Source organism: Odocoileus virginianus, chromosome 8, assembly GCF_023699985.2.
Source record: "Odocoileus virginianus isolate 20LAN1187 ecotype Illinois chromosome 8, Ovbor_1.2, whole genome shotgun sequence".
In the NCBI taxonomy this organism is placed as follows: Eukaryota; Metazoa; Chordata; class Mammalia; order Artiodactyla; family Cervidae; genus Odocoileus; species Odocoileus virginianus.
In genome coordinates, this window is record NC_069681.1 from 32,431,675 (window position 1) to 32,452,449 (window position 20,775).

At 41.0% G+C, this 20,775-nt stretch overlaps 1 protein-coding gene across 3 annotated transcripts in view; it reads right to left on the reverse strand.

The window, feature by feature from the left end:
* Nucleotides 1-20,775, reverse strand: part of ITGBL1 (integrin subunit beta like 1) — a 221,566-nt gene that overhangs the window by 26,579 nt on the left and 174,212 nt on the right. For all 3 annotated transcript variants that reach the window (XM_070471438.1, XM_070471439.1, XM_070471437.1), the window contains one exon: nt 4,856-4,972. In XM_070471438.1, the coding sequence (XP_070327539.1) occupies nt 4,856-4,972 (117 nt within the window). The remainder of the gene's footprint in view (nt 1-4,855; nt 4,973-20,775) is intronic.

Here is a 20,775-nt window from a genome sequence, read left to right on the forward strand (position 1 = left end):
GCTTTCCAGGTCGTTTGAGAACACAGGGCAAATGGTGAAAAATGGAGATGTGCAAGGTTCACACTCCCAGTGGAGGTCAAAAGGTCACGCTCTGCCTTCCTGACTCAGCTCTTACACTGAAATTAGTGTTCTTTTCCCAGTATAGTTGGTGCTAGACTCTTCACATTTTTGCACCTTCCGTTGGTGATCTTGATGTTTTCGATGGCCCCCAAGTACAGTGCTGAAGTGCTAGCCAGTGTTCCTAAGTGCAAAAAGCCTGTGATGTACCTTACGGAGAAACCTGTGAGCCAAATCATCTTTGTTCAGGCATGAGTTACAGGGCTGCTGGCCATGAGCTCAATGTTAGTGAATTAACTATATGTAACACAGTATGTCTTCACATAGAAACACACATGAAACAAGGTTATGTATTGATCAGCTTTTGAAAATGCCAGGAGCAGAGGTGAGATCCTAGCTAGTCCCATATTTCCCTCGAGTCAGTATTTGCCAACCCCCTGTTCATGGCAACTTTATAAACCATGTGTGTGTTAGCTGCTCAGTCATGTCTGATTCTTTGCGATCCCCTGGAATGTAGCCTGCCAGCCTCCTCTGTCTATGGAATTCTCCAGGCACGCATACTGGAGTGGGTTGTCATTCCCTTCTTTAGGGAATCTTCATGACCCAGGGAACAAACCCAGGTCTCCTTCATTGCAGGTGGATCCTTTACCATCTGAGCCACTCTGGAAGCCCCTTTATATACCATAGCCACCAGGAATACCAAGACTGGACTTATCTTGTTGAGGAACACTCACAGAGCATCAGGGACGATTGGAAATGTTGTGTAGCATTTCTAGCTAGAAGTCACTATGGATACACATGAGCTGACCACTGATGCAGACTTCTCCCCCTCTCCTGGAACTAACCTCCTCCAAGCAGTAGGATTGAGCCACCATCATAGTAAAGATTCACAAGTGAACGAAAAGGAAAGCAAAAACACAATACACCGGAATGTGTACAGATGTGTGCATAGGTTCCAGTGCAAAATCTGTGGCAGAATGTAAGGATTCATGCTGCCACCTGGGCATCAGAGCTCAGAGAAAGCAGGAGAAGGTAAGTGAAATTGATCGTTGTTATCCACAGACACCTTTTAAATTAATGGTATCATCCTAACCCCAAATATCTCTCAAGGACATTATTCAAATACCAAAGTGAAATTTAAGAACAACCGCATGGAGACTTCCCTGGCCATCCAGTGGTCAAAGAATCCACCTTCCAATGTGGTGGACATGGGTTTGATCCCTGGGCCGGCAACTAATATCTCACATGCTGTGAGGCAACTAAGCCCGCGTCAAGTCACAACTATGGAGACTGCGTGCTCTGGAGCCCACGTGCTTCAGCTAAAAAGCCCATGCACCACAGCTAAGACATGACATAGCCAAATAAATAAAAATTTGTTAAAAAAGAACAACAACATAAAATATTTTCAAGGGAAATTTCCAAGGTGAAGTGTTTCCTTTACATACTTGAAAAGTGTTCTGAGATCCTTTGGTCAATAAAACATGAAATTAAATGCATAGGTGATTTTGCAGAGCGGGTTTCTAACATTTAAGAAAAAACACTGAGTGAATCTGTCTGGTCACACAGGTCAAAGATGCTGTGCTTATCTGGTTAGTATGTGTCAGGTGCTAGCAGACACACCCAGTGGTAAAGAATCCGCCTGCCAATGTAGGAGATGTAAGGGACTTGGGTTTGATCCCTGGGTTGGGAAGATCCCCTGGAGGAGGAAATGGCAACACACTCCAACATTTTTGCTTGAGAACTCCCATGGACAGAGGAGCCTGGCGGGCTACAGTCCATGGGGTCGGAAAGAGTTGGACATAATTGAGTGAGTACTCATGCAGCAGGACACACAGAGGCAGCAGCAACGTTTTCCCCAACCTCGAAACACATTCGTCCTCTGATAATTATGTTCCGGTATCATCTATATTGGGGAAGATCAACCACCTAGGAATTAATCTCCAAATATGTGAGGGAAGGATCTTGAAAATTATAGCCAAGGCTCTACCAGAAGAATAAGGTATTAATAGATCAACGCGTCTCCAGCTACTGCCTAATCTACTGTGCTTCATCCTGCATCCAGCCAAAGAGAGGGTGGATTGGATGATCAGCAACATGCAGACCATGTCAAAGAATGAGAGTCTGCACTATCCAGAAAGGACAGACCACCCGCCGGGAGAGTTGGGGGCCCTTCTGCGGTGGTGTCCCAGCAACGCCATCCTTCCTGTTATGATGACTTTCACTCAGCACCCCTTGAGGTTCTCTGCCCAGAGCTTCACCCCAGCCACTGAAGCCTGCTCTGATCAGGTACCCGTGGGACAGGCTGGATGCGGCCTGGGAATTAACGCCTCCTAGAAGCAATCCTCCACCCATGGCTGACGATAGAAAAATTGTGTGCTTGACTCAGAGTTTCCTCCTCTGAACTGATACGAATCTCCAACTGACCACAGCAGTAATTGGGTTGATACCATGGTCTTCATTGGCTGCCCCTTCTCCACTGTCACATCTTCCCACTTTCCTACCAGTAACTCATTCCCTTTTCCAATAAACTCTCATGCTCACATGTGCTCAGTCATGTCTAACTCTGTGACCCTGTGGACTGCAGCCTGCCAGGATCCTCTGTCCCTTGGATTTTCCTGGCAAGAATACTGGAGCGGGTTGCCATTTCTTCCTCCAGGGGATCTTCCCAACCCAGTGATTGAACCCGTGTCTTCTGTGCCTCCTGCATTGGCAGGCAGACTCTTTACCACTCAGCCACCTGGGAATCCCCTTCCAATAAATGACTTACATCCAAATCTTAATCTCAGATTCTGACTTCTCATAGAGTTTCTTTACAAAAATTCTAGTCTCTAGCTCAATTACATTTCTGATTGTATAGCATCAAGTAATTGATGTTTAGTTTGTACATTTGTCTTTTATTGGTTTGGCTAATGGGAGTCAGTCCCCCCCATCCTGCCCCCCAGGACACAGACAACTCTGGGTAGATGGACAAAGTGTAGACACGGAGTGTCAAAAATTAAAAAACTATCACTGTGAGATGTTTTCTCACTTACCTACTAAACATTTGATCTCATCTAACAAGAAGATATATAGATTCGTTTTATCTTGATTTCCTCCCCAAAGCTGGAGAGAAAGAGAGACTCACTGGGGGGAGGGGGATTCATTATTTAATGGGTATGCACATATATCAGGTCTGTACTATGACAACAATTAAAAGGACTATAGTCTGTTTAGGTATTTCTGATGACTATTGTAAGTAAAGGGAAAATCTAAACTAATAGTAATATTGACATAAAGTACAAACAGTTGCATGTCACTCTGGGGAAAACTGTGGTTTAGCAAAAGATCTGTGAACTAAATTCCACAGCTCCTGCTGTTGGGTCTGGTACTTTTCAGAGATGGGACATTAACGCCCCAAGCCTCACTCACTTTTCTGTTTGTGAGATTAGGGTAGGAGGAACAATCTCTGAGGATGGCTGTCATGGGAACCAGGAGAGACAAAACACCCAGCTCAACAGTTATTAAAAAGGGCCTATTCCCTTGGCTCACAGAAAAACGAAAGAGGAAAATACTTTTGGTGAAATTCCAAGTGTTTTATAGTTGGTTAGAGAGAGAGTTGCTAGACAGCCATACGTAGTGGTCACAGAGATGACAGAAATGGATGGTTAGCTCCCTTCCCTTATATGTGCCTTTGGGGACTTTCCCCCCAATAACAATACCCAATTCATTATGGTAATTATCTTAAAGAGATAGAGTTATATTCTGTTTGTGTGATTCCACGTCCAGTTCACCTCGCTTGTCCTAGAAACCTGGGAGGAGCCATAATCAGCATGCACCTTCTACAGTACGGATCTTTGCAAGACTAAGATGGAACCACGGTGACCCTCATCCCCTCCCCTGGATCCGGTTCAGGTGGGCACTGGCAACATTCTGCCCCTGGGACTCTCCTTTTTGCAGTTTTACCTTTGTAACAAGCCTCTATCTGCCTCATTCTTCCTTTATGTTGCTTATCCCTGGGGGCTCAGACGGTAAAAAATCTGCCTGCAATGCAGGAGACGTGGGTGTGATCCCTGGGTCGGAAGATCTCCTGGAGAAGGCCATGGCAACCCACTGCAGTATTCTTGCCTGGAGAATCCCATGGACAGCGGAGTCCATGGGGTTGCAAGAGTCGGACGTGACTGAGCAACTAACAGTAACAAGCGTGTGTCTGGGTCTCAGATCCACTATGAAAACAGAGTGTATAGCTCATGTTACTGTGTAATTAACTTGGAGTGTATCTAACTGCTTTTTTCTTCTTTCAAGTCTCAGGTGATACTTCCCGGATCAATTTTTATCAGTAGAGTAATAAAAACTGGAAACTGCTTGGTTGAAGCAAACCCTTTTCCTGTCTTCAGAGAATCTTGTTTAGTGTCCATCTTCTTTTACCAATAGGATGCTGTGTCCTTTCACATACATACACAGGGACTGCATTCAGAGTACGAGGTCATTACCAACCCAACTGTATATGGCTAATTGTATAGGTCTAATTGTATACGTATATGCACATATGGATATGCTAATTGTGGGGAAGGAAATGGCAGCCCACTCCAGTACTCTTGCCTGGAGAATCCCATGGGCAGAGGAGCCTGGTGGGCTACAGTCCATGGGGTCGCAAGAGTCCGACACGACTTAGCAACTAAACCACCAACAGCACTACCATGTGCTAATTGTATATGGCTTTTTGTATATCTTCTTCTTAACAGAATGTTTTTAAAGGAGAGGTGGAATAAGAAAAGCAGATAACGCAGGTTGCAGGCAGAGAGCTGTGAGCACTGCTCACCTCCACAGACCACGCCGTCCAGATCTTCACAGCGACGATCGTCACACTCACAGGCCTTGCCGTACACCCTGCTGTCTCCCGGCGGGTAGCAAGTGCACTTGCCACATTCACACTTACCTGCAAAACACACAGGGAAAACACACTCATCAGGAGACTCGCGGAATCAGGAAGACCTCTCAGGAGAACAAGCATCTGATTAGACCCAGACCTCCTGGATCAATATAGTCTGTGCCTGCTACAATTCAGGAAATACCTTTTCCTACATCCCTGAGTTTAAGCTGAGGGTCGAGCATAAATGCCAAGGAGGTTGAGCTGGAGCTGAAGTGACAGCTCCTGGCTCACAGGTGACTCCCGTTTCCTACTTTCCATGTTCTGTTTCATTCATTTTTGAAGACTGATTTCAATGATGAAACTCCCTGGATATTCCATATACCACGTATGAGGAGACCATTTAACATAACTGAATCAATTTATTTATTCTGACACAATTTGAACTAATATGGTCATTAAAAAATATTTTTAATTTGGGTCTGTCTGCCACATAAGAAAAAAAAAAAATCTCATGGAAACATTTCAACCTGATATTTGAGTGGTGATTTGGTGTCAGTTTTTGAGTTCACAGAATTCATCTTAACATGGAACATGGGTCAGAGTTCATGTCCTAAATACCCTTATTAACCTTGACTTAAAGTTTAAAAGTAGAAACTTGTTTTGGAATTGAGTTTGGTTCACAGTTTGGGAATTTCTTAATTATTTTCCTTATGACTTTCGTCATTATTTCCTGAGCTGTAACTATGCCGCAAACACTATAATTTCTTCAATTCCATCCTTTTGTATTCATGATACCACACATGCACTAACATTATCACTATCATTTTACTAAACAGGAGATGGAGACATATTGAGGCCAAATAACTTTCTCTGCTGAACCAGCTCTCAAGGGATAGATTCCAAATTTATATCTATTCTCATCATACTTAAAGTCTGTGCATCTAAACATTCGGCCATACTGTATCTTAATATATCATAGCGGAGCTCCAGGAGGCTGTATGAGAAAGCACAGTTCTTTTTTCCTGAGGAATTGGGACTGGTTTGCCAGGAATTCAGCCGAGTGGCTACTCGAGGACATCTGTTAACTCCCTGTCATTATCCCAACCATCATAATTACACACCCACTGAAAGGATCATAAGATACTTCAGGGCTGACCCTGCAATGCTGTTAGTCATTCTGTTACTGCATTTGTATCATGTTAAAGAAATTCTGAGCTGGGATATGATAGGAAAAAGAAAAATTAGTATTTAGAATCATATCACTTCGGAGTTGTAATTAAAGAAAATCTAATGCAGTGATTCATAATCTTTTCTGGCAGAAGTGGCAGGGTCATGGTCCCTTTGAGAATCTGGTGAAAGATACGGCGATAGATAGTGTTGTTCTGGCCGCCCTTCAACCCGTTTTTCTACCTGGAGGCAGAGCTGAGTTCAGCAGGAGACAGAGACCCCCCTCCCCCAGTGGCATCCCCTCTCCCAGGGGGCTGGCAGACTGCGCAGGGACACACCAGACGCCCTTGGTCAGGGCGTGGATTCTTGAGGGTGAAGGCATGGCACGGGGACCGCGGCAGAGTGGCGAGTCTGAGCGCACAGCGGTGGCTCGAGGCAGGGAGGCTGAAGCTCCGAAGTGATGGCCGGTTCGCGGCAGGGCCTTGCTTCCCTGGGTCGCTGTGTGAGGGGACTGTCCGAGCTTGCACTCTGAGCCCAAGCCCTTGGAACAAAATATTTTTTTCATCTCAGTGAATGAAGTTGGTGTCCGTTGTTAGCAATCAAGAATTCTAACTGGTAGACCCCAGATCCGTCCCTGGGAAAACATATACCAGCATGCATTTATTTTTAGCAAAATGTCATGAGGATCCATGAGTTTCTACAATTTATTTAAGAGATGAGGAAACTCAAGTACGCTGAGGTTAAATGGCTTGCCGAAGGCCAGCAAAGTAGACATTAGCCATATAGCCATGTTGGTGTTAGAACCCAGATTTTCTGAGCTCTGCATAATATTGCCTGCTGTGCATAAACACACTGGCCCTGTCACGGGTAGATGTGTGAATGACGACAGTGATCCGGACTGTGGGCAGAGGCAAACTACATACAGCAGCAGTGAGCATGGTTGACTAGTCCATGGTGGACAGACGTGAGAAACGTGAATCACACCATTCCTGAGACGTAATCCTTCCCCGGTTACCAGGACAACATTAATTCTTAAGTTTGAGGATGTATGTGTTTATGGTGACCATTTCATTAACATGTTGAGGCATATAAGAAGTTTCCTGACTATGTATTATTGGTTTCTTTGACAAGCATGAACTAACTACTGGCATATGTGTTTATTTTATTTTTCACTTGAGGAAGAACTTTTTTAATTAATGTACTCAATATCTATGACTTAGTCATAGTTCAAAAGATTAAACAGAAATATCTCTCAGATCCAGACTCATTAATAAAATTATGGTATATAAACAAAACAGAACATTAGAGCATATGAGGGTTTTTTTTCCCTTTGGCTGCTCCTCACAGCATGTGGGATTTTAGTTCCCCAACCAGGTACTGAACCCAGGCACTTGGCCATAAGCGTGCAGAGTCCTAATGAGGGAACCACCAGGGAACTCTGCATAGGGGTTTAAATATCTACATTTCACTGGCCGTATATTCCAGAACTTTCTCTGTAAAATTCAACCTAGTGTTCAATAGCCTATTTAAATCTAATCTCCTCCATAAACCCTTCCTCGTTCTCCCTGATTGTTGAGTCACCTGTCAGAATGCAATCTTCTCTCTGATCCCACAATACTGAGTCCACACCATTAGTAGATCACTGAATGCAAACTTTATACTAAATACACGCCTGAGCGCTACTGTAAGTGGTGATGTCTTTGTTTCAGGCTGTGGGTGGGTTCATGCAGTGACAGACTTTATTTTCTTGGGCTCTAAAATCACTGTAGATGGTGACTACAGCCATGAAATTAGAAGAGGCCTGCTCCTTGGAAGAATAGCTATGTCCAACCTAGACAGCATATTAAAAAGCAGAGACATTATTTTGCCAGCAAAGGTCTGCATAGTCAAAGCTATGGTTTTTCCAGGAGTCATGTATGGATATGGGAGTTGGGCCATAAAGAAGGCTAAAAGCTGAAGAATTGATGCTTCAAATTGTGGTGCTGGAGAAGACTCTTGAGAGTCCCTTGGACAGCAAGAAGATCAAAGCAGTCAATCCTAAAGGAAATAAACTCTGAATATACATTGGAAGGACTGATGCTGAAGCTGAAGCTCCAGTAGTCTGGCCACTTGATGCGAAGAGCAGATTCCTTGGTAAACACCCTAATGCTGGGAAAGATTGAAGGAGGCGGGGAGAAGGGGATGACAAAGGATGAGATAGTTGGGTGGCATCACCGACTCAGTGGACATGAGTTTGAGCAAACACTGGGAGATGGTGAAGGACAGGAAGCCTGGAAGGCTTGGAAGGAAGCCTGGCCTGCTGCAGTCCATGGTGTGGAAAATAGTCAGACACGACTAAGTGATTGAATTGAACTGTGGGTGGGATCTGTAACTGTATAATATCTGTGATAGATATTATTATTTACATATTTATAATTTAAAAACATGTTGAGAAGTTGTAATTTCAATAACTCACATAAAATCCATTCCTTTCTATTTCTCCCCCCAAAAAATCAACTATATTTTCTGATCCAGAATGAGATTATTTAAGAGGAGCAACATATCATCAAAGGCACCTGCCAGCCTGGTAACAGCAGTTACACTCTCTTCAACCTTATTTTCTTCCACTTTTTAAAACGGCAAAAACCACACTTGCATACAGGCTCAACAGTGGGAGAGTAATTAGAGGCTCACATAAAACAGAAAAGAGATTAGCACTTCACTAACACAGTCGTCCTTCGCCTAAAATAATAGGTTTACCATAGCAACCTGATTGCACCAGGAAAAGCTCCTGCCAAATGCATCTGAAGTTCCCTTGAAATTTCCACAAGGAGGAATTAAACACTTGAGAACTATAATATTCTGTACCATTTCATCTAAATACAAATATTTTGTGTGTGAGAATAAAGTCATCTTCCATCAGACAAATTTACAGTGAAGAGGCACCTTCACCTACTGCTTCAAAGTGAGCAGTAAGATGTCTTATAACTCAAGCCACACTGACACCACTTCAACTAGTCAAGGAAGAGATGCTGGTGACTTTTTAAAAATGAGGATAAGTGTCAATCCTTCCATTCATGTTTTCTTAGTATACAAGGATTAAAGTAATCAATCACAGACCTTTGTGCAGAAGGTAAAGAATCTGCTTGCCAATGCAGGAGACTCAAGAGATGAGGGTTCGATCCCTGGGTCGGGAAGATACCGTGGAGGAGAAAATGGCAAGCCGCTGCAGTATTCTTGCCTGGGAAGTTAAATGGACAGAGGAGCCTGGTGGACTACAGTCAGTGGGATCTCAAAGAGTTGGACACAACTTAGTGACTGAGCATGCACGCAAGACATTTAAGCAAATGATGTACTAATATCATTTTCTGTTGTCTGTCTAGAGTGTCTAAAACTGAAATTGCGATATGGGAACACCGGACTTCACTTTTCTGTAAAGCTTTCCCAAGGTCTTGAGGAGACTATCACAGAGGAAGTCTATTAGACCTTGAAGTAAGATGATCTCATTATTCACCCTTAAGATTAGTTTCTATAACAACAACTAAAATTACTCAATTCGGGTCAGTTCTCCTCAAATGTTCTTTTCCTCATTTGCAATTCTCTTCCTTCCTTCCTCTGAATTTCAACCTAACTATCACTTCATCGGGAGTAAAGTGGCTCAGCAGTAAAGAATCTGTGGGTCAATGTAAGAGATGCAGGTTCGATCCCTGGGTGGGCAAGATCCCCTGGAGAAGGAAATGGCAACCCACTCCAGTATGTTTGCCTGGAAAACCCTGCGGACAGAGGAGCCTGGCAGGCTACCGTCCATAGGGTTACCAACAGTCAGACATGACTAATCGACTAAACAACAACAACAATGAAATCATCTTATCAGCAAGGCTTTTTTCTGACTACGCAACCCCGCCATCTAAAAGAAACCCCAGGGCACATTCTTCCCTCTAGTTGGTCTTTCTTCTTCTTCATCCCACATATTATCCCCTGCGGTACTTCTTCCTAAGTTGCTCATGCTCTGCCGTCTCCCATTAGACTGAATCTGAGGTTCAGTCTCCTCTGCTCATTGGCTGATTCCCCAAACTCAACACAGCGCTTGGTTCAGTAAACATTTGAAGTAAAAAAAAAAAAAAAAAAAAAAAAAAAATTTTATAAATTAGGTAGCCATATCACACTCATTTACCAGTATAACCCAGAAACTAAGTAATAGTTTCAAGGTTAAAAAAAAAAAAAACCAGAATGAATGGCATTGGAAATGTGGAGCTTGAGTAATTAATCAATGTGGTCAATCCCAAATGAGGCAATATAAAGGAGAAAGGGAATCTCCTTCTTCCTAGCTGGTAAATCTACTGGGCCAGACAGTGGGTGGCACCTTGCTTCACAAAGTTTAGGAATTCTGCAAGCAAAAATCAGCCAGAAAAAGAAAGAAAACTCAGTCAGTTATAGTGAGGTGAATGAACCTAGAGTCTGTCATACGGAGTGAAGTAAATCAGAAAGGGAAACGCAAATATCACATATTAACACATACATACGGAATCCAGAAAAATGGTACTGATGAACCCATTTGCAGGACAGGAATAGAGACACAGACGTACAGAATAGACTTGTGGACACAAGGTGGGGAAAGGAGAGGGGGGGACAAATTGAAAATCGCACTGCCACACATATAGCTCCAGGTGTAAATAGCTGGTTAGTGGGGGGCTGCTGGATGACCCAGGGAGCTCAGCCTGGTGCTGTGATGACCTTGGGGGGGGGGGATGGGGGGTGGGAGGCTCAGGAAGGAGGCGATGTATGTATACTCATCGCTGATTCATGTTATAGCAGAAACCAACACAACGTGGTAACACAATCATCCTCCAATTAAAAATTATAAAAAAAATCCTATTACATCCAGGCATATACTTGTTTGGTACTGAATTAATGACTCCATTCTAGGTCATAAGCACAAGCAATTGTAATTCACCATGAAATACTCTATGAGATAAATGTCAAAGGATAAACAAAGGCAACAAATGCTGTTTACCAGTGAAAGAGCTGGTGTAATCAGAGAAACATTTCTACAGAAAGTTTCTTGAAGATAAACTATATTTGGGCAATAAGGGAAAAGGTGGTATCAAGCCCTCATCACTTTTAAGTTCTTGTTTGGTTTCGTCACTTTAAAAAATTCAAAAGTGTGACTGAATATATCACTTCCTTAATAGTTCAAGAGTGCTAATTAAATTGATTTGAAACAAGTGTGGACTCTCTTTCCACATCAGGGATAATTAGAAAATTTATTTTACAAATTGAATAATGAAATTCATCTAACAATAAGCAATATATTTCTATCAATGTGCTAATCTTTTACATTGAAGAAAAAATAAACTATAAAGCAATGTTTTCTAACTTATTTTTTATTATTCTTTATTTCTGAATCTGCCAATATTACAATATTGATGTTACTTTTCAACAAACTCCTATGACACCTGAAAGTCCTATTTCCTTTTTGTCTCTAGTCCCAGAAACAATTTTTAACTAAAAAGAAGTCAATATAGAAGATTAAGTCAAAGCCTCCTAAGGCAGCCTGGACTTAAGTGGCCAAGATTCTAGAGAAAATGGAAGCATAGGGTAGTGAGTTCTCCCTAATACACAAATAATACCCTTCATACATTTGTCAAGCCTGAACTTTTTAGGGCAAGAGGATAAAGCATTAAGCAGGAAGCAACATCTAAAAGATGAATAAACTAAACGGAGATTTTGGCTTTTTCATCTGGCTGGCAAGATAGTACTTGGAACTCAGGGACCTTTGAGAAGGAAGGCATTGATGAAGAGAATATAAACATTCCAGGTTTTCACTTTAGAAGTCATGTTAATGCCTGATTGGATTGAAGTTATCTGCCTTTGTACATATGTCTGCCAGACAAAAAGCAAATTATCTCAAGGAAGATGACATCATTCACAAAATTCTACCAATTTTATTAGATGATATTCATATTCAATGTAAAAAAGAATAGGTGTATCAAGAGATGGGACAGAGTGACCATTTCAATAGAATAAAATATTTAAGAGCAGAGAGCATAGAGATTTCCATGGCTAATCTTGTTCAGTTGCCAAGTCGTGTCCAACTGTTCTTGACACCATGGACTACAGCCACGCCAGGCTTCCCTGTCCTGCACCATCTCCCGGAGCTCAAGTTTACTGTGCAAAAAGTAATGACTAGTCTTAGCTACCTAGAAAAACTGAATGAGGACCAAACAGATGAGGCATTCTCTGTTCCTTGGACACTACCTGATAAGAGCAAACATTTCATTTTGATAAGAATATTAAAAGTAGTGTAGAGATAGAGGAAGAAAGAGAAATATGCTTCCAAATAAGGGGAAGAGAAAAAGAAGGATGATGTTGACAGAGAAAGAACTCTCAAATACATGATTAGCTGCTTGTACTGATAACAGAAAAACTGTCAGAAAGTAAAGGTATTTAAAATGCAAGTCCTTCCTGCAAGCCTTCATATCTCCCTGACTACAGGAAAATATCCCCTAGAGAAGGGAAAGGCTACCCACTCCAGTATTCTTGCTTGGAGAATTCCATGGACAAAGGAACCTGGCGGGCTACAGTCCATGTAGTTGCAAAGAGTTGGACAAGACTGAACCACTAGCACTTTCATTCATAGGTTAAATAGTCATTTGTTTGGAATAAAACCTAATCTTACTCTGGATCCCTTCATATTATGAGTTAAACTGTGCTTATGTGTCTCTTACTCAAGTCTTGGATAAAATCCAAGTGAATACAAAATAATAAAAAACAAATCACATGTAATTGCTAATTGTCAAAAACATTTGTGCCACTGTTTGAAAAGCAATGTATTCTTTGAAGGAACAGGAAATTGCAATATCAGTTCTTCAGGGAAATGACTTCTGCTGTCACCTAATCTAGCCAAAGAGGAAGGCTAGTCAATTAGTCCTAGTGATAATAGTCAGCATCGCTGCTGCAAAAGTTATTCAGCCAATTAAATTAGGCAATAAAAGAAGACAAAGGGGATAAAAGATTAGATGCTTGAAACAATGATAAAGTTTGCATCACACAAAAAGCAGTATCACAGGAATCCTGATTAATCTTGTCTTGAGACATCTTTGGCTTAAAAGCATCTGATTGCCTGAGAGTCCAAAGGATTGACTGCTTGCCCATGATGTGTTATGTAATGAGAACTTGCACTAATTCCACTGGGGATTTTAATTCACACATTCCTTTTCTTTTTTTTGGCTAGGAAATGATCATTGCTTTATGGAAAGTATAATTAATAAACATTCTAAATGTATTCTCTTCCAAATATAAGTTTCTTGTTTATCCTCTACTTATTTTTATTATTATTTTTTTTTTTTGGTGTGGAGATGTGATTTTAAATCAATTCTTACTAATTTCACTTCTTGAAGAAATGTTACAAAAGATATATTACAATGAAGTACATAGTATGTGGGCGTTAGCTTCTGGTAATAAAAAGAATAGAAATATACTAGACTTAAAGTGTTTATTCCATGGCTGTGCTTATGAGAAGTTATATAATTCTTCAAGAAACTCAAAACCGAAACTGTGAGTTGGAATAAGAGCGATTAGCATCAGCTCATACGAAAGGGGTCCTGAGGGTCAAAGCCCACAGCAGCACTTCAAGCAATGGAAGCGGAGAAGATGAGTCTGAGATTCCTTGAGTAAACTGGAAAGAAAGCTAAAGAGATCCAAGATCAGTCATTTCCTTGGGAGAATCTAACACAAGACCTTAATGAAGACAAGTATCCTGAAATTAGGCTTCAAAATGTTCCAGAGTTTAGAATAAACCATGTATAAGGCTTCCCTGTTGACTTAATCTACCTACAATGAGGGAGACCCAGGTTCAATCCCTGTGTCAGGAAGATTCCCTGGAGGAGGGCAGGGCGACCCACTCCAGTATTCTTGCCTGGAAAATCCCACGGAAGGAGGAGTCTGGTGGGCTACAATCTATGGGGTCACAGAGAGCCTGACATGACTGAGCAATTAACACACACACATGCTCCCAACTGAAGACGAACAAATGTATACACAAACCACCAGGAGTGACAGTCAGTAAAAACAGTATTTTTTCCTGGACATGACTGAGTGATGAAGCACACGTGGACTGGATATTGTCTAAATACCTGTCTTGCCATCTTTTTTTGAATATATTTGCTACAGTTACCCTGATATTTGTTACCTGATAATAACCAATAACCGGGTCATTTACACATTTGTTTCTATAGTCTGTCGTGGTCTTCTTGGTCCTATTTGTCATTTCTCTGACTGTTAGAAATTGTGTATGAAAAGAGTACAGAGGCTCTGGATTACAGTCCCTTAACCAGAAATAATTCACTATTTTTTTTTTCTTTTGCTGTGTAGCACGTGGGATCTTAGTTACCGGACCAGGGATTGAACCTCTGCCATGAGCCCTGGGAGCACAAAGTCTTAACCCCTGGACCTCCAGGGAAGTCCTGGACTTCTCATAAGCAGAGAGAGCAGTGACTCTCATCCTGGGGAAATGGTGCTCCCCAGAGGCATTCGGTAATGTCTGGAGATATTTTTTAGTGTAAGTATGGGTTGGACGCCTCCCTGGTATCTAGTAACAAACAGAAACACTGCTGAACACCCTACAAAGCACAGGACAGCCCCACAACAAAGAATTACCTAGCCGAAAATATCAATCGTGCTGCTCTTGAGAAACCCTAAGAGAGGTGAGGGAAGATCACCTTAGTCCAAATAAAGAAGGGCTCACCTGAGGCTGAGCTGCATTGCTTCCTTGTTTCCCTCTCCCCTTCTCAAGAGGTCCAAATACAGAGGCCTCTGCACTCACACACTCACACACACACACGTATACATGCTCACTTGGGTGAAAATTAGCTCACCAAGTCTACCCTTCCTCCCTTAAGACTGACCACTGTCACGTCCTCTGAGAAGCAGCCCGCCACTTGCCCAGCCCTCATGCACATCCACCACTGAAGGCTTGACTAGGTATCACTACGATGTTGAAAACAGAACCTTGGCGGTACTCTAGCCTGATACTGATTGATACGGATCGATCTATACAGATATTGATTGATCTAAAACGTGCTCCATGATGCTGAAGTCTGTTTGATACCTTTTAATCTAGGCTGCTCATTTGCATCTTGTATTCAGTGTTTACGCAAGACATTAAAACTTTATGCCATTACCTAAGACATGCATTTACTATATTTTTTAATGTATATCCCCATAACCTGTATTAAAAATCACATTCCTAATTGCAAGTAGATTTTTAAATATTACATACACAGACACACACACGTACATGAAAATACTAAGTGCCTTTTACTTTTAAAACTATGATTTGGCTGATTTAAATATATTATTTTCAAAGTAATTCATGACCATAAATCAACACAGGATCAATGTAAATAAAAATAAAATACATACATATAAGGCAGTAAATTCCCCATTACACTCAGCTCCAGGGACAATTACTGTTAACTTTGTAATGAATGCCTTTTATCTACATCTATTTCCACCTACATGAGTAAACAAGGCAATATAATTTCATCTCAAGTTGTAACATAAATATTCTAGCTAAGAGCACTTTGAAAGGATTCACTTTAATTAAGATCATTCTTCCAGTAGCCTTTCTCATGACCTAACCTGTGGCTGGATTTCATCCCACACTATGTTATTATATTCTTTAAAGAGCAGATGTATCTGGTACCAGCCAAAACCTCTTCTGCACACATCCTAGCTATGCCTGCTGTCAGAATTTCAGGTGTAGATTAATTTATTTAAAGCCTGACTAATTGGCCATTCACTCTGAGTGGAGACAGAATGCTAACTTATTCACTTAAATCAGTAAGTAGGCCATCTCTGGGAGAAGAAATTCATCTTTCTACGCTACTCTTTTGAAACTGTTCATGAACTCTTACAAATGAGCTTCTTTCTCATATGTGCCACCCACGAGATAAGAAGAGACAGGAAACTCAGGGAAGTTTCTCCTTCGCTCCCTCCACTCAGGAGTTCTCTAGTGCAGATTAATCAAGACAGAACCGTTTGTCCTCTGCTTCATAATCCGTAGAGACGATCGTTAATATTCCACCATGTAGACAGCATTCTAGGTGCTGTACGGAACTCAGAGGGAGAGTGTCTAAAACCTAAATCAAACAGATGAGACTATTAAGATTGATGGTCCCAAGGAAGTTACCCTCCAATATGAATTCCAATTTCCACAGAACGAAAACTGACCTCAACATATTTTTCAATGATAAAGAAAACCACTATTGTGCTTTGGGCAGGTTTAGCTCATAGGTAAGGGGAGTCATACAAAATAGAGTAAGTCAAAATGAAAGAAAGTGGCCCATAGTAACATGCAAAATGGGCATAAGAATGCATCACAAGATGCATTTTTTTAAAGTTTTATATTAACGTGTGATGGGCAGGTGAGGAGGAAGTTAATACAGTGGGGTTTATACAGTGTTAGACTAGACCATTTACCATGATCAGCATATCATCAGAGAGGTGGTATGCTTAAGACTTAAAATAATGAATTAAAAGAAATGTTCAAAGAAATAATTTATTTAAACAGTAAATGATAAATTTTAGGCAAGCTGAATTAAAAACAAGTTACAGTGGGCTAAGCATAACTTTAAAGCTCACTGAATTTAAATGCTAACAATTGTATTTATATTCAAAAAAACCCTCACACACCATATCAGCTTCATTATGTTTACGGCCAAGTCAAGGGACTTTCCTTTCTGCCTTTGAACTAGTTTTCTTTCAGAAGCAATACTGGGAACATGGTTTAATCAATTTAATCAACATTATTTGAGCAAAAGGGACCCTGAATATATATCTAAGATGTATTTTATTGACCAAAAAATTGGCAGGCAGAGATGCCAGTTCGATCCCTGTGTTGGGAAGATCCCCGGAGAAGGAAATGGCAACCCACTCCAGTATTCTTGCCTGAGGAATCCCATGGACAGAGCAGTATGGTGGGTTACCATTCATGGGGGTCACAAGAGTCAGACAGGACTAATGACTAAACAGTGGCAACCACAATGCATGGAGCTTCAAAAAAAAATACTAAGCTACTCCCCAGAAACATATTTAACAAGGATGCCTTTTACTAATCCACAAATAAAAGGAAAGTATAGCCAACTATTACAAACAAGTTAAAATGTGAGTGCATTTTGAAAACAGAGTAGTAGGTTGATGACATGAGTTCCTCTGTGAATATACATCATATTATCTGGACATTAAGGCTTCCAATTGCTTCTCTGAAGGGCAATTATCAATGGCAGCAATCGACAGGGAAAGATATGGCCACTGTTACAAGAACTGTCAACAACCAGTCAGCTCACTCGCCTGAACATGGCATATCAGTGGGAGGTTGTAACAGAGAAGCAAATGAATTTTAGAGGTAATAGTGGATGTTTGCTTTAAATGTAGGCAAAGAGATAAGACTCATAGATTAACACCATAGAAAGGGGAAGCAAAAACTGGGTTTACAGATTTAGAAGTTCTAATTAAGAAACAAAGGAGAAGGACTTCCCTGACCGCCTAGAGGTTAGGACTTTGACTTTCAAGGCAAGTTCGATCCCCAGTTGGGGGAGTTAAGATCCCACACACCTTGTGGCAGAAAAACCAAAAGGTATAACAGAAACAATATTGTAACAATATTGTAATTGTTAAAAAACAGTCCACATAAAAAAATCTTAAAAAAGAAAAAGAAGCAGAGAAGAAACTCAAAATAACATTGTCAACACAAGGTTATATACACCGAGTTGCTTCTTTGCTCATACACCAAGATGATCTCAAGTTCTGCAGCTTCTTTGCTCATACACCAAGATGATCTCAAGTTCTGCAGCTTCCCGGCACTAAGAATGCTTTAATTACATGCAGGAAGAGAACTACAACAGGGATTTGCATTTTCTGAGGATAAATTATTAGTGCATTAATTTGACTAAATATATCTCATCTACCTCTTCTCTTCCTACATCTAAATATGCATGTCTAACAACTGCTTTTTGCAATACGTCCACTCCCCCCCCACACAGGACAACAGAGAAGATAAACCAAACACCTATTCTACGCCATCAATCAAAGTGGTAATTCTGGAGTGTCCATTTCCTTCTCTTGCATTCTGTTCCTGAACATTCTCCCATGTTTTCCCATCTAGCAGTTGATACGTTTAAATAATTATAACAAAGCACTTGCAGGGGATTAGACATTCACTGAGACCTTCATTGTCTTCAGGCCATGAATCTGGATTTTCCACATCTTGGTTGGTCTTGGGACTGGAATTCCTGACAATGTCCTAAGGCTACATGTCAGCAAGAAAACAGTCCTACCCTGAGACAGGGGGGTAACTATGGCCATGCAACTCATTTCCTGGTGTTGTACTAAATACTCCCTGTCCACTGTTTGATTTCTTCTCCACCATGACCCCTTGGAAGAAGGTCCTGATTTAATGCCTGTTTTGCAGACAAGGCCCATGGATTTACAGGGTTTAAGTCCTTAACTGAAAGTCACACAGTAAGTGAAGAGTGGGGCCAAGATTCAATCCAGTATCTACTAACTCATAAATTTAAATCACTAAGTTATACCCATTCTTAATTTTGGACAAATGCCACAAGTAATTAATTAATACTATCAGAATAAAATGTTATATACTAACATATATACTAGGATCACGATATAAAAATGGCTCTAAATGCAAGAGGAAGTCCTGGGGAAATGTCTAGTAGAAACATCTAAGTATCTAATAATATCAAGCATAGAGGGAAAAGATGGTTTGATGGCATCACTGACTCAATGGACAAGAATTTGAGCAAACTTCTGGAGATGGTGAAGGACAGGGAAGCCTGGCGTGCTGCAGTCCATGGGGTCGCATAGAGTCTGACACGATGTAGTGACTAAGCAACAACAACGTGGTTTAATCGCTAAGCCATGTCCGACTCTTGTGAACCCATGGACTGTAGCCTGCTAGGCTCCTTTGTCCAGGGGATTCTCCAGGCAAGAATACTGGAGTGGGTTGCCATTTCCTTCCCCAGGTGATCTTCCTGATCCAGGGATTGAACCTAGGTCTCCTGCACTGCAGGCAGATTCTCTACCAACTGAGTTATGAGGGAAGAAGCTAACAAGAACAACAACAACAGAAGGACAAAAATATGTACCATCTCCTTACAAAACACATTTGCAAACCAGTTTGTTCATTTTGAAAACAAACTAACTTATTTTTTCTTCTTAAAGAAAATAAGGCACATCTTCTAATGCTGTTAGTATATATCTGACAAAATATAAAACCATGGTATGGGGCACCAATTATATTTATCTTATTCAAAAATCTTTTGGGCATTTGAAGACCTGATGAGAAAACTGAGATTCAATGGCACTGTGATCTTAAGAGAGCCATGCATTTTTAGGAAAACAACCAACTCTGTCTCCCAGTCTCTGTCCCCCCCTCTCTCATTCTGGCTCTTGTTACTCCTTAGGCATCTAACATTTTATTGAACAAATCAGACAAAGATGCCTACATGTTGAAGCACAGTACGCTAAGAATGTGATCAAAGTAGCTGGGAATTCCCTGGTAGTCCAGTGGCTAAGAGTCCAAGCTCCCAATGCAGGGGGCCGGGGTTCAATCCCTAGTCAGGGAACTAGATCCCACATGCTGCAACTATGAGTTCAAATGGCACAACTAAAGATCCCATGTGCTGCAACTTAAGAAAAAGACCCTGCTTGCCACAGCTAAGACCTGGTGCAGCCAAATAAAAAAATACCTTTTTTTTTTTTTTTAAAGTAGCTGAGGGAACACAGACATCCAGGCAGCTTCTCAGAAAAAGTAACACCAATTGAGATCTATAGTTAGCCCACGTGGATGTGGAAGAAGAAAGGAGTCTGGACTTTTCCTAAAGGTTTAAAATGCATTAAGCTTGATAGCTGCTAAGTCGTGTCCAACCCTTTTGTGACCCCATGGACTTTAAGTCCACCAGGATCCTCTGTCCATGGGGTTTCCCAGGCAAGAATGATGGAGAGTGTTCGCCAGAAGATCTTCCCGGCACAGGGATAGAACTCATGTCTCCTGCTTGGTAGGCAAATTCTTTTATCACTGAGCCACCCTGTAAGCTGGAAAACTAGAAAATCAAATTTGGATTTTAGATAGATTACCCTGACAGCAGTATGGAGAAAACCTGAATGAGAGTGCTCAAGACACATGATGGAAAAACCAGATGAGAGGTTCTTGGAGCCAATGATCTGGGTCACGGGTTGGCAGAGATATGCAGAGCATCTGATGTGGCTTCATTCAACTGAAAAGGAAAGTATCTACAAACATATAAAATTCCCATGAGAAATATCTGCAGGGCCAATATCTGAAAATAAAAATATGTAAAATACTTTAAAAAATCTATTTCTAATTCAAAATATAACCTAGCTATTCATGTTTTCATTTTTTCAATCATTTACTTAGGTACCCTACTCACATGGGTCTTATAATACTCTAATTGAAAATGATAGAAATACATGAGTGAAAATGTAAATATTTAACATGAATTGTCATGTAAACAAGGTGGCAATGCAAGTTGATGATTTTAGGACTTTATTGGCTATTTCTTCCCCATAAATAACATGAAGACACATCTCTTGCACTCTGAATAATTTCCTGGGTTCACAACAATTGTCTCATTTCAGAGTTTACCATAAACATATGAATCAGAGAAACAGATGTGTTTTCATGT